Here is a 25,626-nt window from a genome sequence, read left to right on the forward strand (position 1 = left end):
CAAAGATGATTAATGGCAACAATAGAGGAGTGCTATGTGAGTTTCTGATTGGTCTCTGGGGTTTGCTGCTCCAAAGATGTAAATTTCTTTTGACTATAAACCCCAGAAGGTGCATTCAACACTTCAGGTGAAAAGGGTACCTTAAAGGGATTTTGTCTTCTCTCATAATTAAGATGGGGCAATAAATAAACAAACAAACAGGAAATTTCCCCATCAATTCCCCAATTTCCCGAGGAAATTCCCCCCTCAGGAGGATGGGAATCTAGTATCCAGAATTATTTTTCTCTTATCTAATAGCTAATCTAAATGTAGGTAAAGTATTGTGGAAAAAATTGAGAATTTGGAATAAACAGAATTGGATTCTAGTAGTAATTGGGACAAAAAAGAAGTGTGCACATGGGCTTATCATTTTACATTGTGGATATTTCTTAGTTAAAATCCATAAGAATTCCAGCGTTATGTCACAGACTAATTTTATTTTATTTTATTTATTTTATTTATTTTATTTTATTTTATATTTTATTTATTTTTTTTGTCACAGATTCTTTTGAAGACTGATTTAAAAACTTCAGGCAAACAATGCATACATCATTTCCTGTTACCAGGATGAACTATATTCAACTTAAAACATCAGATACCTATCATATTTTAGAGGAAATAAAACAAACATCTAAAATAAGAGATTCATTAATTCTTTTAAATTATTCATTTTAATTTCACAATCCTATTTTCTAAGTTAGCATTACTGCATAATGCTAAGGCATATTATTTTAAGTGAATCTTCAATAATTGCCATAGTTTACTTCTTCACACTATTTCTTGATTCAATTCACAATAGGAAAGTAGTAATTCAGTTAGAAATCCACAACAATAATACATCTAGAAAATCTCCAAATAGTCGGAGTTAATAACATCTAAAAATCCATGAATCAATGTGAGAATTTAAAAAAAGAAAAAAATTAACTGAATGTTTTTACACTAAATGATACTGGGGAAAAAAACTTCAAGATAACAGAGATGAAGCTAAAGGTATATTGAATTTGTCAATGATTTATTGATATTTATTGATATGATACCAAAAGCATAGAGAGCAAAAGTAAATATAGGCAAAATGACCTTTATAAAAATTTTTAAATCTTTTGCTTCAAAAAACATTATCAGCAGAATAAAAAGGCAGTTCCCCAAGTGGCTGAATAAATTTTCAAATTACAGGGCAGCCCGGTGGCTCAGTGGTTTAGCGCTGCCTTCAGCGCAGGGCCTGATCCTGGGGTCCCGGGATCAAGTCCCGCATCGGGCTCCCTGCATGGAGCCTGCTTCTCCCTCAGCCTATGTCTCTGCCTCTGTCTCTCTCTGTGTGTCTCTCATGAAGAAATAAATAAAATATTAAAAAAACCCAATTACATATCTGATAAGTGATTAGTACTCAGATTATAAAGAGAACTCCTAAAATTCAACAACAAAAGCAAAAAACATGCCTCAAAAATGGGCAAAGAGTTCAAAGACATATACAAATGATAATATGCAAATGAGAATCACATGAATAGATGCTCAGTAGCGCTAATCTTTTTTTTTTGCCACTTTTAACATTTTTTTTCTATTTTTTTAAAATTTATTTTTTACTGGTGTTCAATTTAACAACATACAAAATAACCCCCAGTGCCCATCACCCATTCACTCCCACCCCCCGCCCTCCTCCCCTTCTACCACCCCTAGTTCGTTTCCCAGAGTTAGGAGTCATTATGTTCTGTCTCCCTTTCTGATATTTCCCACACATTTCTTCTCCCTTCCCTTATATTCCCTTTCACTATTATTTATATTCCCCAAATGAATGAGAACATATAATGTTTCCTTCTCCGATTGACATACTTCACTCAGCATAATACCCTCCAATTCCATCCACGTTGAAGCAAATGGTGGGTATTTGTCGTTTCTAATGGCTGAGGAATATTCCATTGTATACGTAGACCACATCTTCTTTATCCATTCATCTTTCGATGGACACTGAGGCTCCTTCCACAGTTTGGCTATTGTGGACATTGCTGCTAGAAACTTCAGGATGCAGGTGTCCTTGCGTTTCACTGCATCTGTATCTTTGGGGTAAATCCCCAACAGTGCAATTGCTGGGTCGTAGGGCAGGTCTATTTTTAACTCTTTGAGGAACCTCCACACAGTTTTCCAGAGTGGCTGCACCAGTTCACATTCCCACCACCAGTTTAAGAGGGTTCCCCTTTCTCCACATCCTCTCCAACATTTGTGGTTTCCTGCCTTGTTAATTTTCCCCATTCTCACTGGTGTGAGGTGGGATCTCATCGTGGTTTTGATTTGTATTTCCCTGATGGCAAGTGATGTGGAGCATTTTCTCATGTGCTTGTTGGCCATGTCTATGTCTTCCTCTGTGAGATTTCTCTTCATGTCTTTTGCCCATTTCATGATTGGATTGTTTGTTTCCTTGCTGTTGAGTTTAAGAAGTTCTTTATAGATCTTGGGAACTAGCCCTTTATCTGATACGTCATTTGCCAATATCCTCTCCCATTCTGTAGGTTGTCTTTTAGTTTTGTAGACTGTATCCTTTGCTGTGCAAAAGCTTCTTATCTTGATGAAGTCCCAATAGTTCATTTTTGCTTTTGTTTCTTTTGCCTTCATGGATGTATCTTGCAAGAAGTTACTGTGGCCGAGTTCAAAAAGGGTGTTGCCTGTGTTCTTCTGTAGGATTTTGAAGGACTCTTGTCTCACATTTAGATCTTTCATCCATTTTGAGTTTATCTTTGTGTATGGTGCAAGGCAGTGGTCTAGTTTCGTTCTTCTGCATGTGGATGTCCAATTTTCCCAGCACCATTTATTGAAGAGACTTTTTTCCAGTGGATAGTCTTTCCTCCTTTGTCAAATATTAGTTGACCATAAAGTTGAGGGTCCACTTCTGGATTCTCTATTCTGTTCCACTGATCTATGTGTCTGTTTTTGTGCCAGTACCACACTGTCTTGATGACCACAGCTTTGTAGTACATCCTGAAATCTGGCATTGTGATGCCCCCAGATATGGTTTTCTTTTTTAAAATTCCCCTGGCTATTCAGGGTCTTTTCTGATTCCACACAAATCTTAAAATAATTTGTTCTAACTCTCTGAAGAAAGTCCATGGTATTTTGATAGGGATTGCATTAAACGTGTATATTGCCCTGGGTAACATTGACATTTTCACAATATTAATTCTGCCAATCCATGAGCATGGAATATTTTTCCATCTCTTTGTGTCTTCCTCAATTTCTTTCAGAAGTGTTCTGTAGTTTTTAGAGTATAGATCCTTTACCTCCTTGGTTAGGTTTATTCCTAGGTATCTTATGCTTTTGGGTGCAATTGTAAATGGGATTGACTCCTTAATTTCTCTTTCTTCAGTCTCATTGTTAGTGTATAGAAATGCCACTGATTTCTGGGCATTGATTTTATATCCTGCCATGCTACCAAATTGCCGTATGAGTTCTAGCAATCTTGGGGAGGAGACTTTTGGGTTTAATATGTAGAGTATCATGTCATCGGCGAAGAGGGAGAGTTTGACTTCTTCTTTGCCAATTTGAATGCCTTTAATGTCTTTTTGTTGTCTGATTGCTGAGGCTAGGACTTCCAGTACTATGTTGAACAGCAGTGGTGAGAGTGGACATCCCTGTCGTGTTCCTGATCTTAGGGGAAAGGCTCCCAGTGCTTCCCCATTGAGAATGATATTTGCTGTGGGCTTTTCGTAAATGGCTTTTAAGATGTTGAGGAATGTTCCCTCTATCCTTATACTCTGAAGAGTTTTGATCAGAAATGGATGCTGTATTTTGTCAAATGCTTTCTCTGCATCTAATGAGAGGATCATATGGTTCTTGGTTTTTCTCTTGCTGATATGATGAATCACATTGATTGTTTTATGGGTGTTGAACCAGCCTTGTGTCCCGGGGATAAATCCTACTTGGTCATGGTGAATAATTTTCTTAATGTATTGTTGGATCCTATTGGCCAGTATCTTGTTGAGAATTTTTGCATCCATGTTCATCAGGGATATTGGCCTGTAATTCTCCTTTTTAGTTGGGTCTTTGTCTGGTTTTGTAATTAAGGTAATGCTGGCCTCATAGAACGAATTTGGAAGTACTCCATCTCTTTCTATCTTTCCAAACAGCTTTAGGAGAATAGGTATGGTTTCCTCTTTAAACGTTTGATAGAATTCCTCTGGGAAGCCATCTGGCCCTGGACTCTTGTGTCTTGAGAGGTTTTTGGTGACTGCTTCAATTTCCTCCCTGGTTATTGGCCTGTTCAGGTTTTCTATTTCTTTCTTTTCTATTTCTTTTCTAGTTCCAGTTTTGGTAGTTTGTGGCTTTCCAGGAATGCGTCCATTTCTTCTAGATTGCCTAATTTATTGGCGTATAGCTGTTCATAACATGTTTTTAAAATCGTTTGTATTTCCTTGTTGTTGGTAGTGAGCTCTCCTTTCTCATTCATGATTTTATTAATTTGAGTCTTCTCTCTCTTCTTTTTAATAAGGCTGGCTAATGGTTTATCTATCTTATTAATTCTTTGTAAGAACCAACTCCTGGTTCTGTTGATCTGTTCCACAGTTCTTCTGGTCTCGATTTCATTGAGTTCTGCTCGAATCTTTATTAACTCTCTTCTTCTCCTGGGTGTAGGATCTATTTGCTGTTTTTTCTCTAGCTCCTTTATGTGTAAGGTTAGCTTTTGTATTTGAGTTCTTTCCAGTTTTTGAATGGATGCATGTATTGCGATGTATTTCCCCCTTAGGACTGCTTTTGCTGCATGCCAAAGATTTTGAACGTTTGTATCTTCATTCTCATTAGTTTCCATGAATCTCTTTAATTCTTCCTTAATTTCCTGGTTGACCCTTTCATCTTTTAGCAGGATGGTCCTTAACCTCCACATGTTTGAGGTCCTTCCAAACTTCTTGTTGTGATTTAGTTCTAATTTCAAGGCATTATGGTCTGAGAATATGCAGGGGACGATCCCAATCTTTTGGTATCAGTTCAGACCCGATTTGTTACCCAGTATGTGGTCTATTCTGGAGAAAGTTCCATGTGCATTTGAGAAGAATATGTATACAGTAGAGTTTGGATGTAAAGTTCTATAGATATCTGTGAAATCCATCTGGTCCAGTGTATCATTTAAAGCTCTCGTTTCTTTGGAGATGTTGTGCTTAGAAGACCTATCGAGTATAGAAAGAGCTAGATTGAAGTCACCAAGTATAAGTGTATTATTATCTAAGTATTTCTTCACTTTGGTTATTAATTGATTTATATATTTGGCAACTCCCACATTCGGGGCGTATATATTGAGGATTGTTAAGTCCTCTTGCTGGATAGATCCTTTAAGTATGATATAGTGTCCCTCTTCATCTCTCACTACAGTTTTCGGGGTAAATTTTAGTTTATCTGATATAAGTATGGCTACCCTTGCTTTCTTTTGAGGACCATTTGAATGGTAAATGGTTCTACAACCTTTCATTTTCAGGCTGTAGGTGTCCTTCTGTCTAAAATGCGTCTCTTGTAGACAGCAAATAGATGGGTCCTGCTTTTTTATCCAGTCTGAAACCCTGCGCCTTTTGATGGGGTCATTAAGCCCGTTCACGATCAGAGTTACTATTATGAGATATGAGTTTAGTGTCATCATGATATCTATTCAGTCCTTCTTTTTGTGGATTGTTCCACTGAACTTCTTCTTAAAGGGGAATTTTAAGAGTCCCCCTTAAAATTTCTTGCAGAGCTGGTTTGGAGGTCACATATTCTTTCAGTTCCTGCCTGTCTTGGAAGCTCTTTATCTCTCCTTCCATTTTGAATGAGAGCCTTGCTGGATAAAGTATTCTTGGTTGCATGTTCTTCTCATTTAGGACCCTGAATATATCCTGCCAGCCCTTTCTGGCCTGCCAGGTCTCTGTGGAGAGGTCTGCTGTTACCCTAATACTTCTCTCCATAAATGTTAGTGATATCTTATCTCTTGCTGCTTTAAGGATCTTCTCTTTATCTTTGGAATTTGCAAGTTTCACTATTAAATGTGGAGGTGTTGAAGGGTTTTTATTGATTTTAGGGGGGGATCTCTCTATTTCCTGGATCTGAATGCCTGTTTCCCTTCCCAGATTAGGAAAGTTTTTAGCTAGGATTTGTTCAAATATGTATTCTGGCCCTCTGTCTCTTTCGGCGCCCTTGGGAACCCCAATTAAACGTAGGTTTTTCTTCCTCAGGCCGTCGTTTATTTCCCTTAATCTGTCTTCATGGTCTTTTAATTGTCTGTCTCTTTTTTTCCTCAGTTTCCCTCTTTGGCATCAACTTGTCTTCTATGTCACTCACTCATTCTTCCACCTTGTTAACCCTCGTCGTTAGGACTTCTAGTTTGGATTGCATCTCATTCAATTGATTTTTAATTTCTGCCTGATTGGATCTAAATTCTGCAGTCATGAAGTCTCTTGAGTCCTTTATGCTTTTTTCTAGAGCCACCAGTAGCTGTATAATAGTGCTTCTGAACTGGCTTTCTGACATTGAATTGTAATCCAGATTTTGTAATTCTGTGGGAGGGTGGACTGTTTCTGATTCTTTCTTTTGAGGTGAGGTTTTCCTTCTAGTCATTTTGCTCAGTGCAGAGTGGCCAAAAACAAGTTGTATTGGGAAAAGGAGAAAAAGAGAGAGAGAGAAGGAAAGTAAAGAGAAAAAGAAAAAAGAAAAAAGGGAAAAAGTGAAGAAAAAGAGAAAGAAAAAGAATGAAAGGTGAAAAAAAGGGTGGGGGAAGCAATCAGAAATCAAAAAGAAAGAGAAAAAAAAAAAGAAGAAGAAGAAGAAAAAAACACTGCGGAGTATCTTCTGATTCTGTATACTTGAAGTCCCTTGACTTCCCCTGGAACTGGTCCGTCTAGCTGGTCTTCTGGGGGAGGGGCTTGTTGTGCTGATTTTCAGGTGTTACCACTTGGGGGAGCTGCTCTGCCCCTGCCTGGTGCAGGGCTCAGTGGGGGTTGTTTACCCCGTGAGGCCCCAGGAGGAACAACCGCAGTGGTGGTGGCCAGCTCTGCAGCCCTGGAGTCAGCTCCCGCAGTAGCTCCAGAGCTCTCGGTCTGCAGGGCCTGGAGGCTCCGGGGCGGGGCCGCTGATCTGCTCAGCTCGGGGCAGGAGCGTCCTTGCTGTCCTGGGCCCTCCCGGCCTCTGCCTGTCCCGGGGGAGGCCAGATCCAGGGCTGTGTCCCGGCGCCCTGTGCTCCGGGGCCTGCGCTGTTGGATTCACGCTCCCGCCCTGCAGCCCCCTCCACGGAGCCTCCCCCGAGCCCTCCGAGCTGCTCCCGCCCCGCAGCCCCCTCCGCGGAGCCGCCCCTGAGCCCCACCCGAGCTGCTCCAGGTCCCGCCGTGCGCGCTGCAGCCCTTAGGGAGCTCGGCGCACTCTCCCAGGGCGCAGGTGCCTGTTAGTGTCCCCGGGAGCCCGAGGCCATCCCCGCCCTCCTGGGTCCTGCTCCAACTCCCTGTGAGCCTCTTTCCGCTGGGAAGGTTGGTGCAGCTCCTGCTCCTCCGGGACGGGGCTCTCCTGTCCTGGGGACACTAGCTCCGACCTCAGCCCGGCTCCTCGAGGGGCCCCTCCCCCTTGGAGGCCTTTTGTTTCTTTATTTCTTTTTCCCCGTCTTCCTACCTTGATAGAAGCGTGAACTCGTCTCACTGTAGCATTCCAGGTGTTCTCTCTTTAATTCTCAGGCCGAATTCATAGATTTTCAGGATGATTTGAAGGTTTTCTAGGTAATTTGGTGGAGACAGGTGATTTGGGGACCCTACTCTTCAGCCATCTTGCCCCTAGTAGCACTAATCTTTAGGGAAAAATATATCAACCCTACTGAGATATCCCATCACAGCCATTATGATGGTTATTATTTTAGAAGAAAGGAAGTGTTGGTTGAGGATGTGGAGAAATTGGAACCTTGTACACTTTTGATGGGAATGTAAGGCGGTACAGCTGTGAAAACAGTATACACAGATGTTCCCCAATTTATGATGGTTCAACTTACTATGTTTTGAGTTTGCCATCATGCAACAACAATATGCATTCAGTAAAAACTGCACTCTAAATGTTCATCTTTTCCCAGGTGAGGGTGACGTGGTATGATCCTCTCTCCTGACGCTGGGCAACAGCAGGGAGCTGCTGCCCCCAGTCAGCCACATGATCCTGAAGGTAATCCATCAATAAGTGCTGCACCCAGACAAACATTCTGTTTTTCACTTTCAGTACAATATTCAATAAATTACATGAGATATTCAACACTTTATTATAAAATAGGCTCTGTGTTCTATTATTATGACCAATCAGAGGCTAAGTCTTTTGAGCACACTTAAGGTAGGCTGGGCTAAGCTATGATGTTCAGTAGATTAAGTATATTAAATGCATTTTCAACTTCTATTATTTTCAAGTTATGACGGGTTTATCAGAATGTAACCCCAACATAGTGGAGGAAGATCTGCATAGTGGGTTCTTAAAAAAAAATCAAAAATAGAACTACCATATGATCCAGCAATTTCACTTCTAGGTATATCCTCAAAAGAATTAAAAGCAGGATCTCAAGGTGATATTTGTACATCTACGTTCTTAGCAACATAATTCACAATAGTTAAAACATGGAAGCTATCAAAGTGCATATCACTGGAGGAATGGATAAGCAAGATATGATACATACATACAGAGGAATATTATTCAGTCCCACAAAGGAAGGAAATTTTGACATGTTACAACATACATTAACTTGGAAGGCATTTTGCTAAGTGACATAAGCAGTCACCAGACAAAAAGACAAATCCTGTATGATTCCACTCACATTAAGTAGTTAAAATTGTCACAACCATAAATATAGGGACGCCCGGGTGGCTCAGCAGTTGAGCATCTGCCTTAGGCCCAGGGCGTGATCCCAGAGTCTCAGACCGAGTCCCACATCTGGTTCCCTGCATGGAGCCTGCTTCTCCCTCTGCCTGTGTCTCTACTTCTCTCTGCATCTATCATGAGTAAATAAATAAAATCTTTAAAAAAAAAACTAAAAAACTAAAACCATAGAGATAGAAAGTATCTTTTGGTAAAGGCCAAAAGCTGGGGGGTAGGAGAAGAAGGCTAGCTATGGGTTGGGAGAAAATACTTGAAAAACATTTATCTATTAAAAGTGATCTACAACATATTAAAAAGAACTTTTACAATTCAACGAATAAAGGCAAAAAAAAAAAAAAAGACAAAGCAAAGCAAAACAAAACAAAAAACCAAAATCAAAACCAAAACCGAAACCAAAAAAACAAAGAACCCCATAGACAAAAACTTTAACAGAAACATTGCCAGACAAGATATATGAATGTTAAGCAATCAAATGAAAAGATCCCTAATATCACGAATCACCAGGGTAATGTTAGTTAAGTCCATACATATCCACTAGAATGACTAAAGTTAAAAACACTGAGAATACCAAGTGTTGTTAAGGATTTGGAGCCACTTGAATTTTCACATATTGCTGGTGGTAATGCAAATATATAGCCAGTGTGGAGTATCATTAAAAAAACATACTAAATCAGTAATCTCATCCCAAATATTTTATTAAGGGAAATGAAAATATATGCCACCGCAAAGTTATGCATACAATTGTTCATAGCAGCTTTTTCCATAAATGCTAAAGAAAGTAAATCAAATTCAGATTCAATAATTCAGTAAGTGGGTAAACAAATCACAGTACATCTATGTAATAAAATACTACTTAGCAATGAAAAAAGCAAGCTGCTGATATTAACATTTTATTAACATACAAAAATCTCCAAAGCATTATGCTAAGAGAAAGATGTTATTACAAAAAGTATCACATGATTCCATTTGTATGCAGTTCTAGAAAATGTATAAATATAATGACAGAGCTGTCAGTGGTTTGTAGAGGCGAAGGATGAAATAAGGGGATTGATTGTGAAGGTGTATGAAAATTTTTTTGGAATATGGAAGTATTCTCTATCATGATTTGGTTTTTTATTTTTTTTAAGATTTTTATTTGGGAGAGAGAGAGAAAGAGGGAGAGGGAGCATGAGCAGGGAGGAGGGTAGAGGGAGAGGGAGAAGGAGATCCCCCCTCCCTCTAAGCAGGGATCCAAAGATTATGACCCGAGTCAAAGGTGGATGCTTAACTGAGCCACCCAGGCACTCTTATGTCATGATTTAATGATTTATTTATTTGTTTGAGAGGGAGGTAGGGACAGAGGGACAGGGGCAGACCCTTAAGCAGACTCCCCACTGAGTGCAGAGCCCAACATGGGGTTTGATCCCAGCATCCTGAGACATAACCTCAGCTGAAACCAAGGGTCCGACGCTCAACTGACCGAGCCACCCAGGTGCCCCCCACATTGATTTAATGATGGTTTAATGAATGTATACATATATATAACCCATTAAATTGTATGCTTAAAATTGGTGAATTTTATTATATGTATATTCTATCTCAACACAAAATGTTTTAGAATTTCAAGGTGTATACAAAAAAGAAAATTTCTAAGTTACCAAGATTGCAAGACACTCATTTAATTTTTTTAGAGCATGCATTTTTACTATAAGCAATGAACAACTGAATAACAGCACTAAAAACACTATCTAGTAGAGAGCATTGAAAGATTTATTTATCTTTTTTAAAAGCCTACAGTAAATTTACCGAAACATGCACTGAAATCTCCTTTTTGAAATTATAATAATAATAAATTATTATTAAATTATTATAATAATAATAATAAATAGATTTACTATGCTAATGAATTAAGATTATTAAGATATTGAGTTCCCCCAAAATGAACTATAAAGTTAATACCATTTGAATTAAAATTCCAGTCATATCTTGTAAAAGTTGAAAAGCTGATTCTATTATTTTCATGAAAAGCCAAAGAATACAGAATAGTCAAAATAATTATTTTAAAGAAAAAGTTGGAGGAATTACACTGGTTTCAAGACTTAGTATAACACTATAGCAATCAGAAAACTGTTGTATTGGCATAAGAGTATATAAGAACAGCAGAAAAGAGAGTTCAGAAAGACTGTACATGTATGATTTATTGATTTTTGACAAGGAAGAATTCACTGGACAAAGAGAATTCTTTTTAACAACTGGTGCAGGAACAATTAGCCATAAAAAAAAACAAATAAAATGTCCTGGATCCCACCATATGCTATGCACCCTAATTGACTTCAAGAGGATCACAGACCTAACCATAAAACCAAAACTATTAAACTTATAGAAGAAAATACAGCATATCTTTGAAAACATGGAGAAGTTAAGGATCCCTGGGAAAGGACAAAAGAAACACTAATTATTTTTTTAAATGATAAATTTGACTTCATCAAAATCTAAAATATGTGTCCTTTAAAGGACATCATGTTTGATATGAAAAGGCAAAATATGGGTTAAGAGAAAATGTCTATGATTCATGCATCTTGACACGAGACTTTTATCCTGACTATAACTTAAAAATTAAAAGACAAACATATCACCATAAAAATGAACGAAAGAACATGCATTTATTTGACTACTAATGGCCAATGAGTTCGTGGAAACACATTAATTTGACATTATTAGTATGGAAATTAAAGTTAAAATCATTCTGTAATCTCACTTTCCACAGAGTAGACTGGCTAATAGCAAGAAGATAAATAAGCATTGGCAAAGATGAAGAGCTATGGAACTCTCCGACCTTTCTGGGGTCTGTATAAAACATTTTGTCAACTTCAGATTTATTTAAAATGCATAGATAAGGGGGCACCTGGGTGGCTCAGTTGGTGAAGCGTCTGCCTTCGGCTGGTGTCACGATCTCAGAGGCCCTGGGATTGAGCACCATATGGGGCTCCCTGTTCAGCAGGGATTCTGCTTCTCCCTCTGCCCCTCCCCTCACTCCTGCCAGTGCATTTTCTCTCTCTTAAATAACTAATTTTTTAATCTAAAAATTAAATAAAAAATAAAATGCATAAAGATGCCAGTGTAATAAGAACATTATTAGATAGAAATATTCTTATCTTGATAAAAATGAAATTTAGAACTAAATGAAACTATTCTTAAACTGTAATTAATTAATAAAATAGCTTCTATATAGAAAACATATTACAGGAACAAATTGCCAAGTTCACTATCATAATAGATGATCACATATCTCACTAAATATTAAAAAAAATAAAGCAGACAAGAAATGAGAAAAAATGTAAAAAGTGCAAGTAACAAGATATATAATTAGACATATATAAATAGCACATGTATAATGTGTGTGTATCCCCAAAACAAAAAGAATAGTTTCTTCTTCAGCACATGAGGAATGATTACAAAACAAACAAACATAAATTAGGCAATCAAGTTAGATTCATCACAATTAGAAATACATATCATGCAGATAACATTCTCTGAAAATAGCCAAAAACTAGAAAAGCTCCTTGACAGTTCCCTCATATTTGTTTGTTTTACAAGCTTATTACAAGCATCTTGACATAAAATCATTAGAACAGTGTAACATGTCTCTCTCTCTCTTTTATCCAGAATTGTCGATAGCAAATCAATCCTTATATAACATCGTACATTTTTGAGGTTCTGGAATCACTGCACAGGATTCTTTCTTTCTTTCTTTCTTTCTTTCTTTCTTTCTTTCTTTCTTTCTTTCTTTCTTTCTTTCTTCTTTCTTTCTTTTCTTTCTTCCTTTCTTCCTTTCCTTTCTTTCTTTCTTCTTTCTTTCTCTTTCTTTCTTTCTTCTTTCTTCTTTCTCTTTCTTTCTTCTTTCTTTCTTTCTTTCTTTCTTCTTTCTTTTTTTCTTTCTTTCTTTCTTTATTTCTCTCTTTCTTCTTTCTTTCTTTTCTTTCTTTCTTTCTTTCTTTCTTTCTTTTCTTTCTTTCTTCTTTCTTTCTTTTCTCTTTCTTCTTTCTTCTTCATTTTAATAATAAATTTATTTTTTATTGGTGTTCAATTTGCCAACATACAGAATAACACCCAGTGCTCATCCTGTCAAGCACAGGATTCTCTAATAGATTACATGCTAAAGAGACAGGGTTCATCAAAAAGAAATTACCGCGTTATTGAGGACCATCATCTCTGAGGAAGAGCATCTTATGGGAATGGTCTGGAGTCCCCTTGCCCAGCACGTGAGGTGCCTTCCAGGGTCGAGGGTCACCCCTGGGCTGGGCCTACCTGGCAGCTGTGGGCGCAGCGTGGGACAAACCCCATGGAGCAATCAGCCATAAGAGGGACCTGGAATCCCAAACAGTCTCACCACTCACCAAACAATGCTAATCAAGACCCATTTCACTGAATAGGAGAGAAAATGTAAACCAATAAGGCCCAGGTCCTGCTCCATTAGGGATCCTGACTGGACCCCCACCCTGGGTGGCAGCCTTCACCCAGCGCATGAACACACAGGTGGGATGCAGGGAACATAATGGACAGCATCCTGCATTACCCTTTGGCCATCAGGTGTCCTGACCCACGGCTGTGAGAGTAAAGGGGAGTGTCTCTGCGATGAGCAGGTCCCCACAGACAGGGTATCTGGGGTACCTGTGGGACTCGGGTGGCCTTACAGAAGATGGACACACCACCCTGTGCTGTCCACTAAGTGCCCTCAGCCTGGACACTGGTTATGCTTGCTCCTCAGGCAGCCGGCCTAGTACCAGAGCCCCTGCTGGTTGGGGGCTGCATCAGGGCTTCTTGCCAAAGCAGGTGGAAAGAGTCAAAGTAAAAATGAACATCTGGGGATCCCTGGGTGGTGCAGCGGTTTGGCGCCTGCCTTTGGCCCAGGGCGCGATCCTGGAGACCCGGGATCGAATCCCACGTCGGGCTCCCGATGCATGGAGCCTGCTTCTCCCTCTGCCTATGTCTCTGCCTCTCTCTCTCTCTCTCTCTGTAACTATCATAAATAAATAAAAATTTTAAAAAAATGAACATCTGGGTGCAGTGTCCCGGCATTTCACTGCATCTGTATCTTTGGGGTGAATCCCTAGCAGTGCAATTTCTGGGTCGTAGGGCAGATCTATTTTTAACTCTTTGAGGAACCTCCACACAGTTTTCCAGGAGTGGCTGCACCAGGTCACATTCCCACCAACAGTGCAAGACAGTTCCCCTTTCTCCACATCCTCCCCAACATTTGTGGTTTCCTGTCTTGTTAATTTTCCCCATTCTCACTGGTGTGAGGTGGGCTCTCATTGTGGTTTTGATTTGTATTTCCCTGATGGCCAGTGATGTGGAGCATTTTCTCCTGTGCTTGTTGGCCATGTCTGTGTCTTCCTCTGTGAGATTTCTGTTCATGTCTTTTGCCCATTTCATGATTGGAGTGTTTGTCTCTTTGCTGTTGAGTTTAATAAGTTCTTTATAGATCTTGGAAACTAGCCCTTTATCAGATATGTCATTTGCAAATATCTTCTCCCATCCTGTAGGTTGTCTTTTAGTTTTAAGGTGGGCACTTGATGGGATGAGCACAGGGTGTTATTCTATATGTTGACAAATTGAACACCAATAAAAAATAAATTTATAAAAAAAAAGTAAAAATGAAAAGAAAAACCAATGCAAAGTTTCACTTTGCCTTCTGAATGGTGGGCCATGGTGGGCCCAGGTCATGCGCCCTGTCCCCAAGAGGTTGTAGGCCAGGCTCAGCACTTGGCCAGCCTTGCTTTCATCTCCTCCAGAAAGTTTCTTAGCCATGTCTGGTCACTGCATTCCCATCAACAGATAGGGGCTTCTCCCCTTCACCAGGAGGCAGGCACGGTGGCCCTGGGTGGAGCAGCTGTACATGCAGATGCAGAAATCTACTCCACCACAAAAAAATGGAGATGAAAACAGACCTTTGCAAGAAGATTCTAGAAGGACATACTAATGCCATCAACCTTGATTGAGCTTATGCTCACTCAGGTCTTCAGACTGCAGCAACTTGGCAAAGGTCTCACTGTAGCAGAGCATTGAGACCAAGTACCAGGTACAGCTTAAGTGCAGCATGAAATCTGGCTTCTCAGGAGTCTACTGTTCATCACTGTTGGTGATGGATAGCGTCCCCTTGAGCTTCTAAGCCATGGACAACAGTTCCTTCGTACTTATAAAATGTTTTATCTGTTACCAAGTAAACCACTGGTCAAAAACTATTAAACGTGTTTAGAGCTCCACAATAATGAAAATAGTATGAGTCAAATATTTTTGAATTAAAAACGAAATTGTGAAGAACACTTTTCCCTACTGGATTACAACACTTTTTATGACCTTTTGTTTTTAGTCATAGGGGTTAGTCAAGATACTATTTAATTTTCTATTCTTGATAATTGTTCCATGATTATGTAAAACATTAACATTATGGAAAGCAGGGATTTTTAAGGAAACTCTTTTTTTTACTATTTTTTCAACTTATCTGTAACTTTCTAGCAGAGCATTTATTTGTTGTTTATTTATTTAAAAGATTTTACTTATTTTAGAGAAAGCACATAGCAGGGGAAAGGCAAAAGGAAAGAGAGCATCTTAAGCAGGCTCCACTCTGAGCCTGACACAAGGCTCCATCTCCCAACCCTGATATCAGGACCTGATCTGAAACTAAGAGTTGGAGGCCTAACCAACTGTGCTCCCAGGCACCCCTCTTTGGCAGGGACTTTAAAGTAACTTTGAATAATATGTCAATGGCTGTAATGGAAATTAAAAAAAAAACAACATGGAAGATCACAAATTTAATTTTAGGGGTAAAATGGGAACTCTAAGAAAAAAAATGGAAATGCTAGAATTCAATACAGTAGCCTAGATGAAGAATGCCTTTGATATTCTCATTAGCATACTTCACACATCTCCCCGAAACTACAGGCATGAATGAACATGAAGATAAATCAATATAAACTATTGAAAATGAAGTGCAAAGAGACATTTTTAAAAGAGAGAGAGCAGAACATCCAAGAACTGTGGGACAATATCAAACAGTACAACACACGTGTAATTGAAGTCTCAGATGAGTTACAGATAGGTTTGCAGGTAACTTTGATAAATAAGGCTCCTGGGTCACAAAAAGTTTTCCAAAATAAGTGACAAACACCAAACCAGAGATCCACTAAGTTTTGAGAACACCAACCAGGACAAATACCAAAAAATACTGCACATGGACATACCATATTCAAAGTACTTAAGACCAAAGACAAAGAGAAAAGCTTGAAGGCAGCCAGAAAAGTGAAGGGAGGGCACCTATAAAAGAAATAAGGATAAGAAGAATAGGAAAACAGAAAAGTGCTCATAAGAAACCATGCAAGCAAGGAAATAATAGAATAATATCTTTAATTTGCTGAGGAAAAAAAAAAGAAAAAGAAACTAGAGACTTAGAATTCTATATCCAATGAGAACATCCTTCAGATATAAAGGGAAAGACTGTTTAAGATAAAAACTTAAAAATCCATTTCCCAGTTTTAAAAAATTGTGTAAGGAAGTATTTCATATGGAGGTAATATAACACAGACCCAAAACTTGAATCTACAGAAAGAAATTAAAAGTTTCAAAACAGGAGGATGGGTAACTGGGTGACAGGCATTGAGGGCATGGATGGGATGAGCACTGGGTGTTATACTACATTTTGGAAAGTTGAATTTAAATTGGAAAAAGTTTCAAAATGTACTAAGCGAAGGTACGATAAAATCTGATTTTCTCATTTTAAATTTCCCTAAAGATAACTGTTTAGCAGACTACACAGCTCTTGGGTCAAATCTGACCAGCCACAAGTTTTTATATGTCTGTGAGCTAACAACATTTTTCACTTTTAAATATATAATTTTGAATGATTGGAGAAAATCAAAAGAAGAATATTTTACGACATAAGAAAATCATATGTCTCACATTTCAGTGTCAATAAAGTTTTGTGGGAACTCTGCCAAGCTGATTCATTCACGTTTATCTATGGTTGTTTTCTTGTTACAGAGTTCAGAAGTTGCAAAAGAGGGACACCTGGGGGCTCTGCGGTTGAGCGTCTGCCTTCGGCCCAGGGTGTGACCCTGGGGTCCCGGGTTTGAGTCCCATGTCGGGATCCCTGCATGAAGCCTGCTTCTCCCTCTGCCTGTGTCTCTGTCTCTCGTGAATAAATAAATAAATCTTTAAAAAAAGAAGTTGCAAAAGAGACCCTGCTACATGTACATTTCCTCCATATATTTTTATCTGATACATTTGTGTCTTTATCTTTCCACATTTATTCAGCACATTGCTTATTGAAGACCTTTGATAAAGGCAAAATGTCTAAAATGCACATTTCCTTTCTTTAGATAACATGATTCTTTTATCGCTTTGAGAATTTACTGTAATCTGGCTAGATCATTTATTGGTGAATTCTCGGTTTCAGTATATTTGAGTCCCTCTTTTGGGAAATATGAATTGCTGAGGGATGGATAGCAGTGTGATGGCCAGTATTCTGGTATGCGAGTGAGGGAGGAATCCTGAAACACCTCACATTTGTTTAGAATATAGTTTAAATTGCTTGATCTTTGAGTATGAAGCCCACTCATTTTCTGTGCTGTCTTCAAATCTAGAAGTCCTTTGCTTTACACTTCCTGGGAAATAAATTTCAAATCTGTGGTGTGGGAGAAGCAATCGTCAAGCATTACCATGTGGGGGAAGGAAGGGAAGCAGAATGTCATCCCAAAATATGCCTCCTTCACACAAAAAGTATTTTGAGGTAAAGGCAATTAAGAAATAACAAACACAGCAAAAGCTCTCTCTTTTTGCCTAAAGAAATTAATTCTTTTCCTGGAGACAGATTTTTTTTTAAGATTTTATTTATTTATTCATGAGAGACACACAGAGAGAGGCCGAGACCCAGGCAGAGGGAGAAGCAGGCTCCCTGCAGGGAGCCCGACGTGGGACTCGATCCCGGGACCCCGGGGTCATGCCCTGGGCCAAAGGCGTCGCTGAACTGCTGGGCCACCCAGGGATCCCCCTGGAGATAGATTCTTATTAGCCCAGGGATGGCACTAGAAAAATCTGCAAATACAGCTTACTCCATTAGTGTTTCACGACATATATTTACCTTCTCTCAGTTTGCCATGTGGGAGCCCAAAACTGCTTTCCTCTGTCTGCCCATTTCTCTGTAAATTTACTGTTGTTTCTGAGGATGCTATATAAGCTGGAATTCCAAACGGCTTTTTCAAGTTTCTTTTATTTTAGGTTTCTTCCATGTGTTGCGCACTGCACACATTAATAAAATGTTTTTTTTTTCTCTGGTAAATCTGTCTTTTTGTTTGAGTCCCAGATGAAAACCAGAGATGGGGGGAAGTAAAGCTTTGACTTCCCTACAGAAGGTTCCAGGCTGAAATTGCTTCTTTGCAAGCAATTCTTGGAAGTTGTTAGCTCATTAATCACAAAATTAATGTGGCTTAAATAAACTATAAATTAATTTCTCTTTCAAGAAGCCATGTCCTGAGATAAACAACGCAGGAATTGCGTATAACTTGGACATGCATCAGGGGGATTTGCTGTAACTCGTTGCTCTCCACCTTCCACTTTGTAGTTAATGACAAATAACACTGTGATATTTTCCAGCTCCTTCCTACAAAGAGCTGAAGGTCACGTCTCCCTATTTTGAACCTAAGGTGGCCTTAGAATCACATCAACTCTCATAGCTGTGTCCTCCCATCCCAAGGTCTTCATAATTATTTTTATTTCAGTTGCCTTTACTTTATCAAAGAGGATCACATATAGAATCCAAATAATTTATGTCCACACCCCCACAAGGAGGTAAAGCTTAACTCCTCATTCCTTAAGAGGAAGCTACACTTAGTGATTTGCTTTCCAAGAGAACAGTATGAAAAGAGAGAAAAAGTCACTCTAGAGAGGAAAACCCTGATAAGCACTACCTTAGCCAGGTGACAAAGGTTAACGTTTTCATTTCTTTCTGATTAAATGGGGAGTGTCTTCTGGACCCGCAGGACTGCTGGCCACTGTGGCTGTAGGGGCTAAGTCAAGTATATGGCCCTTTCAGGATCTTTGAGGGTGCAGACGGAGTGTTTCCTGCTTAGTCCCTGTGTCAGCAAGACAATTGATGAACTGCTCCTGGGGCAGGCTGGAACCCTATTGCAGAACTACTCAGAATCTACAGTCTGACCCAGTTTGGTGGGCTCATCTCCAGGGGCTCTCAGACTCTGGCAGGGAGGGACTTGAGCTGGTTTGGCAGCTCCTTTGGGTCCACAGCCAAGTGGCGGTCTGCATGCCTCTTAATCAACCCGTGGATGGACATGATTCCCTCTGAGTGCCCTGCCATATGGTACTGGTCACAGGGCCAAGTCAAAGGGGCTGTATTTGAGTCCTCAGGGGTATGGATCTGATTCCAGCACTGTAGCTGGGACCCCTTCGTCAAGTCAAGCTGCTTGGGTATAGGCCTGTGATCTCAAAACAGTTCTCTGTGGTCTTGGGCTGCTGCACCAGGGTTGCACAGTCTCCTACCTGGATCCCAACCTCCCATGAGGGAGGCAGTTTTGTCTACGGATGGATGCCAAATTATCATTCAGGAATATGGAAAGGGGATGGCTTATTTCATCATCTTCTGACATCACTCTTCCTTTCTTTCTTCTTCGTAATTTTTGAATGATGCTTTTCTATTGCATAATCCAAAGAATTTTATAATTTTCCACATTGAGATCTTATACATCTTTTGCTGAATTAGCTAAACCCTTGAGAATCTTGGATACACATATAATGGTGCAGGCTTTTAATTAAATATTTTAGTTGTTCATGACTGGTCTAGAGATATGAAATTGATTTTTTATGTTAGTCCAGACATCTATATAAACACTTCTTTCATTTTTTCTTTGGAAATAATCATGTTTAATAAACAGTTTAATCCTACACTTAATCCCTTAACTTTAAATTTATTATCACGTTGCTCTTACTAGGTATAATAAAATGGTGAACTGCATTGGGGATAATGGACATTTTGTCTTTTTCCTAATTTTATTTTATTTTATTTTAGTATTTTTCCTAATTTTAAAGAAAATACGTCTACATATTCCACTTTAGAATGTGTGTTCATTCAGTTTTTATAACTGTAATTTGACAGATTGATGAAGTTTTCTGATTTCACTGTTTTTAAAATCATAAAATAGAGTAAAAACTATCAAATATTCTTTTACCTATGAGACAATATTGTTTTTATATTTAATCAACAATAAAAAGTTATCATCTAAGTAAGTCAAGTATACTGGAATAAGAAAAATCATCTGAAGAATCCTTAACATTAAAGTAAACAGAAAAATTATTTTTATAATAATGAAAACACAAATCACATGGAAAACTGTGTAAAAGTTTTAAATATGTCATTAAAGTAAAAACAAAAAATTATTTAATCAAACATTCAACATATGAGATCAGAAACAAAAATGTAATACAACCAGAAGATCTTAAGTAAATGAGTTAAAATAATTATGCATACATGCAAACGTATATACAGATGTTATATTAATGAATCTAATTAATGAGTATGTATCAAATTTATGAGTTGCAATTTTAGATACATCTAAGCAAAATAAAACTAGGAAAATAAACCTATGCAACAATTAGATATCACACTATAAACTATCTTTTTTTTTTAAAGTTTTTTTTTTTTTTTTTTTTTTTTTTATTTATGATAGTCACAGAGAGAGAGAGAGAGAGAAAGGGAGGCAGAGAGAGAAGCAGGCTCCATGCACCGGGAGCCCGATGTGGGATTTGATCCCAGGTCTCCAGGATTGCGCTCTGGGCCAAAGGCAGGCGCTAAACCGCTGCGCCACCCAGGGATCCCACACTATAAACTATCTTAAAAATAACAACCAGAAATTCAAAATTCTAATGGCATGTAGTCAAACACATGGCAAATTTAATTAAAGAATATAAATAGGATAAAGTTCTAAAGATTAATAATACAAAGCATAGCTAACCACAGACACTGAAAGAATTAAATTATTGTAAGATGTGATTTTGTGTCACTCTACAGCAATAATTTTTCAAATCTAGAGAAGAATAAGGATTTTTCAATCAGTATACAGGTTGGGAAAATGACCCCAGAATATAAGTAGACAGTAATGAGACCAACAAGCAAGTAAGCATGAGTGATACTGGAAAGATTACCAAACATTTGTAACTAAGACCCCCATGACAAGATAGTTTTACAGCAACCACATCACATTTATTTGTTTTTTATTTAGGAATCATTAGTTTTTGGATGATAGAAGGATATTATTAAGGATATTATTGGAGTAATACTTTGTATCAATTTGTATAATTTAGACAATGCCAATAATTGACATTGCCATATCACTGTGAGTACGCATTTGTGACAGATTGGATTATGATTTGGAGAAAACAAAGAGCATAGAACATTCAGTAATGTCTCTCTCACGTTTCTCCCTCCCCAGACATATAGATGGATATGTAAATATTTACATATATACATTTGTAAATATAAACAATTTATAGATATAATAAACTGCAGGTGTGTATTAATTTAGTATACTGTATTTGTAAGTTGCAACTTTGCATACACCTAAGAAAAATAAAACATAAACAGCAAACCTACATGGTAGCTAGATATCACACCATGAAATAATTATGTAGGATTATGAAAAATCTGTTGATTTTTAAATTCATTCCTAAAGAATCTATTGATGTTATAAAGATAAAATAAACTTTGATCTTCAAAACTTTTAGATGGCTTTACTTGAAACTATAACAAATTATTGAAAATATTGCTTTTAGTTGAACATAGTTTTATACATGGCTGGCATCAATGGAAAGATAATCTTCTCAACAATACCCTTTTTACAGCATTTTTCACCTCCTTATTCCTTAGACTATAAATCAGTGGATTCAACATAGGGATGATAAGAGTGTAGAACACAGCTATAATCTTGCTTTTCTCTGGGGAGGAGATGGCCCCGGGCTGGGCGTACATGAAGAACACGGTCCCATAGAACAAACTCACCACAGTGATGTGAGAGCTACAGGTGGAGAAGGTCTTACCCCTGCCGTGGGTGGAGGGGATCTTCAGGACAGTGGAGAGTATGTAAGCATAGGAAACCAGGATGACAGTCGTGGTGGTGACAATGATGAGGGAGGAGAGGATGAACAGCACCATCTCGTTCACAGACGTGTCAACACATGAGATCTTGATCAGGGCTGGGACGTCACAGAAGAAGTGGTCCAGGCGGTTTTCTCCACAGAAACGCAAGCTGAAGGTGAATCCTGTCTGGACCATGGAGTTGAGGCCTCCACAGATGTAGGAGCCAATTACTAAGTGAACACAAACCTGTTGAGACATACGGACAGGATAGAGGAATGGCGAGCAAATGGCTGAGAAACGATCATAGGCCATCACGGCCAGAAGAAAGCCCTCAGTCCCAACACAGAGAGCAAAGAAAAAGAACTGTGCTGCGCAGCCATTGTAGGAAATTTTCTTGTCCTTGGACAAGAAAGTAGCCAGAGCTTTGGGAGCAATGACTGTGGAGTAGCAGAGATCTAAATAGGACAAGTTTCTAAGGAAGAAATACATAGGTGTGTGAAGCCTCGAGTCCATCCTGATGACAATTATCATGCTGCTATTTCCCACCACGATGACCACGTAGACCAGCAAGAAGAATAGGAATAAGAGGATCTGTATGTCTGGAGCTGTTCTGAAGCCCAGGAGAATGAACTCAGTCACTCCTGAGGAATTCCGGCTCAGCTCGCTCTTCATGGCTGAGATCTATCTGAGAAGATGAGGGGATGACCATGAAGCCTGTGGAATGCCTTGTTAACTTTCGACTGCTGAAGTTTTCAGTGAGAGAAAAAGTGCTAAGAGGTGTCCTTGGCAACGTATCTGACAGAAGAACCTTATTTTTCTAATATATTTAGTGTCCTCATGCTGTGGGGAATGTAGACAGGCAGGGATGTCTGGGACAGTGATGACATCAGCCACCCTATGCCCTTTGCTCCAAGCTATGGAGTCAGGTGCACTGAGTCTAAACTTTACTTCTTTCAATCCAATAAATCTAAGATAACTACCTGCACTTCCAATGCCTTGAAATCTTCTCTCAGAGGGAAGATACTGATAATACCTACATTAGAGGACCACTGTGAGGATAACATGAGAGAGTAGAAAAAGAAACATTTCAGTTACTAGCACACCTTAAAAGCATAATAAATATTAGCCAAATAAATAAATCAGCAAATAGGCACCTAAAAATTATGTTTGCATTCGGAATGGAAACCTGGATGAAAACACAGGTCATTTCCTTCCCCACCACAAAGGCAGTTAATTTGGTTCTCAAAACATTTCACTATTTAAAAGACATTAAGAGGGATGCCTGGGTGGCTCCGTGGTTGAGCATTTGCCTTTGGCTTGGGTCATGATCCTGGGACCTGGGATCGAGTCCCACGTTGGGCTCCCTGCATGGAGCCTGCTTCTCCCTCTGCCTGTGTCTCTGCCTCTCTCTGTGTGTCTCTCATGAATAAATATAATAAATTTAAAACATAAAACATAAAAATAATAATAAAAGGCATTAAGAAACATGAGGTCACTGCTTCATGAAGGAGAATGAAGCATCAAAGTCATGTGAAATGATCAATCAGACTCCTACATGAACATGCTCTGTTCAAACTCTACTTCCTACTTCATCTACTTTGAATCTCTGCTTTCTGATTCTGGTACCTCCAAGCCCTTGCTGCAGCCAAACTCCAGCAAGTCTTTTTTTTCTTTTCCTGTCAAATGCTAACTAAGATCTTAGTTATGGAAATTATTCTGTTTGCATAGAGAGACATATAATGGTTGAAGTACAGGATTAACTTCTCTAACAACAAAGAAGTGGTTTCTCTTCCTACATATATTGCTAATTAAATAGAAGATGTTACAAATAGAGCAAAAAATATCAATATTACATAGGTTTGGCTTTTTTCCTTTCTTAAATGACTATCCATCTTAATAACAACAAAAAGACAAAGGAGCACATGGATAAAATATTAATAATTCTAAGTATAAATAATATTTATTATCAGAAAAATTAAATCCATAAAAGAAATTTCATGTTAAAATTATGTAGTTCCATTACTTTACTTAATTTCTGAACTGACAAAATTTTGTTTTCCTTTCAAGGAACTTATTGAAGTCACATTTTTATTTAGAAATTTTCATAAAATTAGAGTCAGAGGTGAAACTGATTCAGCTTCTGTCTTTTTTGTGTATGTGAAGTCAAAATGTTTTTTTAGTTAAAAGTGTGACATTTCAATTCATATAAATCTGAGTTTTATTCATGTCCTGCCACTCACTGACTGACTAATCTTGGGTAAATTGCTCAAATTCCACAATCCTCAGGTTTCTCATTAGCAAACTGTGTCTTAGGACATTTACCCCCACTGGATTGTTGTTATAAGGATTAAATTAAATGACATGTATAAATTAAATGAAATATGTAACATCTGAGAAGAAAAAAGTGCTCAATAACCAATGGATCTATGAAAGATTGAACAGAAAAAAGAATGTTTGCTAAATTGAGAAAAATGGTCTTCAAAAAAAGTTGATTTTCAAAAACCATGTACCTTACTTGAGATCCAGCAGATTCCAAAGCATCACTGAAGAATGTTAATAGCTGATTGTTCCAAAAAAAAAAAAAAGCCGATTGTTCCTTTAAAGGAAGCTTGGAGGAAAGTGTAGTTAATTATAAAAACGCTTCATAGTCTATGTTAGACTTGTTCTACTGAGTACACTCAATCAGTAGACTTTTTTATTTCTAAGTCTCATGTACCTCATTTTTACTTATTTGAACCAAAAGAGAATCTTAGTTTGGGTCTTCAGTTGGAAACTCAAGAAATATCTTACTCTTTATGGTCTGCAAAGACTGAATACAAAAACAAAACAAAACAGAAAACAAAAAACGTTTTCTGCCATAAGTTTCATCCAGCCATATAGTTTATTCTTAAACCCAAGATGGGAGATTAGAAATACATATATGTAAATGCATAATGTTTATGAAAAGTAAGAAGGCCCAGGAGGTCAATTAGGTCAGGTTTTGCCAAACTTCCCCCTACCTCAGAGTCAGCTGGGGAGGCTTTGTTTTGCTCTGCTTTTAATGCTGACTCTTGGACCACATCTCATTCTTAATTCAGCTGAATATTGAAAATTATCTAGTAGTGAGATGAGTGTGGAGAAACAGTTGTTTATATTTTAAGATTTCCATCTGACTAAAAAAAAGAATCAGTCCCCATGTAGAAGTTTGAGAATCAGTGAATTTGGTCTTCTTCTTACTTCCTGGAAGAATAGTGATTTTCTCCATCAAAGTCAATCGAAATTATGATTAATTATAATGTTTCTTCTAAAAGTACACTTTTGACCCTTCCTTGCATTGTTTTACAAATACTACCCCCAAGAACTTCTATCTTTAACCAAAACAAATATGTAATAAATACAACCCATTTCTTGCTTTTCTGATGCAATGGATATTTAAAGTAGATTACTATAGGTTTATTTAAACCAAGTTCACTTCGAAGGTATTCCTTTACTTTCTTTACATTTCTACTCTATATATACATCTACTTTTATTTTGGGTTCTAAAAGACCATTTAAATAATGCCATAAAGTGGAAAGTATATTTTATATATAGTAAAATGTCTTGGTCTGGAATATTTGAAGAAGCTCTGAGATTTTATGAAACTTCAATAATT

General features: G+C 38.1%; 2 protein-coding genes across 5 annotated transcripts in view; both read right to left on the bottom strand.

The window, feature by feature from the left end:
• The window catches only part of LOC112667130 (olfactory receptor 6C4-like), a 158,681-nt gene that overhangs the window by 47,624 nt on the left and 85,431 nt on the right, over nucleotides 1-25,626 (bottom strand). Inside the window, exon 1 of one of the 4 annotated variants that reach the window (XM_025458646.2) lies at nucleotides 21,955-22,088. The exons of 1 other annotated variant lie outside the window; for it this stretch is intronic. The gene's annotated coding sequence lies outside the window, so the exon portion shown is untranslated. Of the gene's footprint in view, nucleotides 1-21,916; nucleotides 22,089-25,626 lie in introns of those variants that run through there. 2 more of the 4 variants (XM_025458644.2, XM_025458645.2) reach the window with 2 other exon arrangements.
• Nucleotides 21,002-23,131, bottom strand: LOC112667132 (olfactory receptor 12-like). Its single transcript, XM_025458647.3, has one exon. It carries the CDS (start codon nucleotides 22,664-22,666, stop codon nucleotides 21,719-21,721), a length of 948 nt encoding a protein of 315 aa, XP_025314432.1. The 5' UTR covers nucleotides 22,667-23,131; the 3' UTR covers nucleotides 21,002-21,718.

This window comes from Canis lupus, chromosome 27 (assembly GCF_003254725.2).
Source record: "Canis lupus dingo isolate Sandy chromosome 27, ASM325472v2, whole genome shotgun sequence".
Classification (NCBI taxonomy): domain Eukaryota; kingdom Metazoa; phylum Chordata; class Mammalia; order Carnivora; family Canidae; genus Canis; species Canis lupus.

What these genes read in the sequence shown, in the direction of transcription:
- LOC112667132 (XM_025458647.3), bottom strand. Translation starts at nt 22,666, where the DNA reads ATGAAGAGCGAGCTGAGCCGGAATTCCTCAGGAGTGACTGAGTTCATT.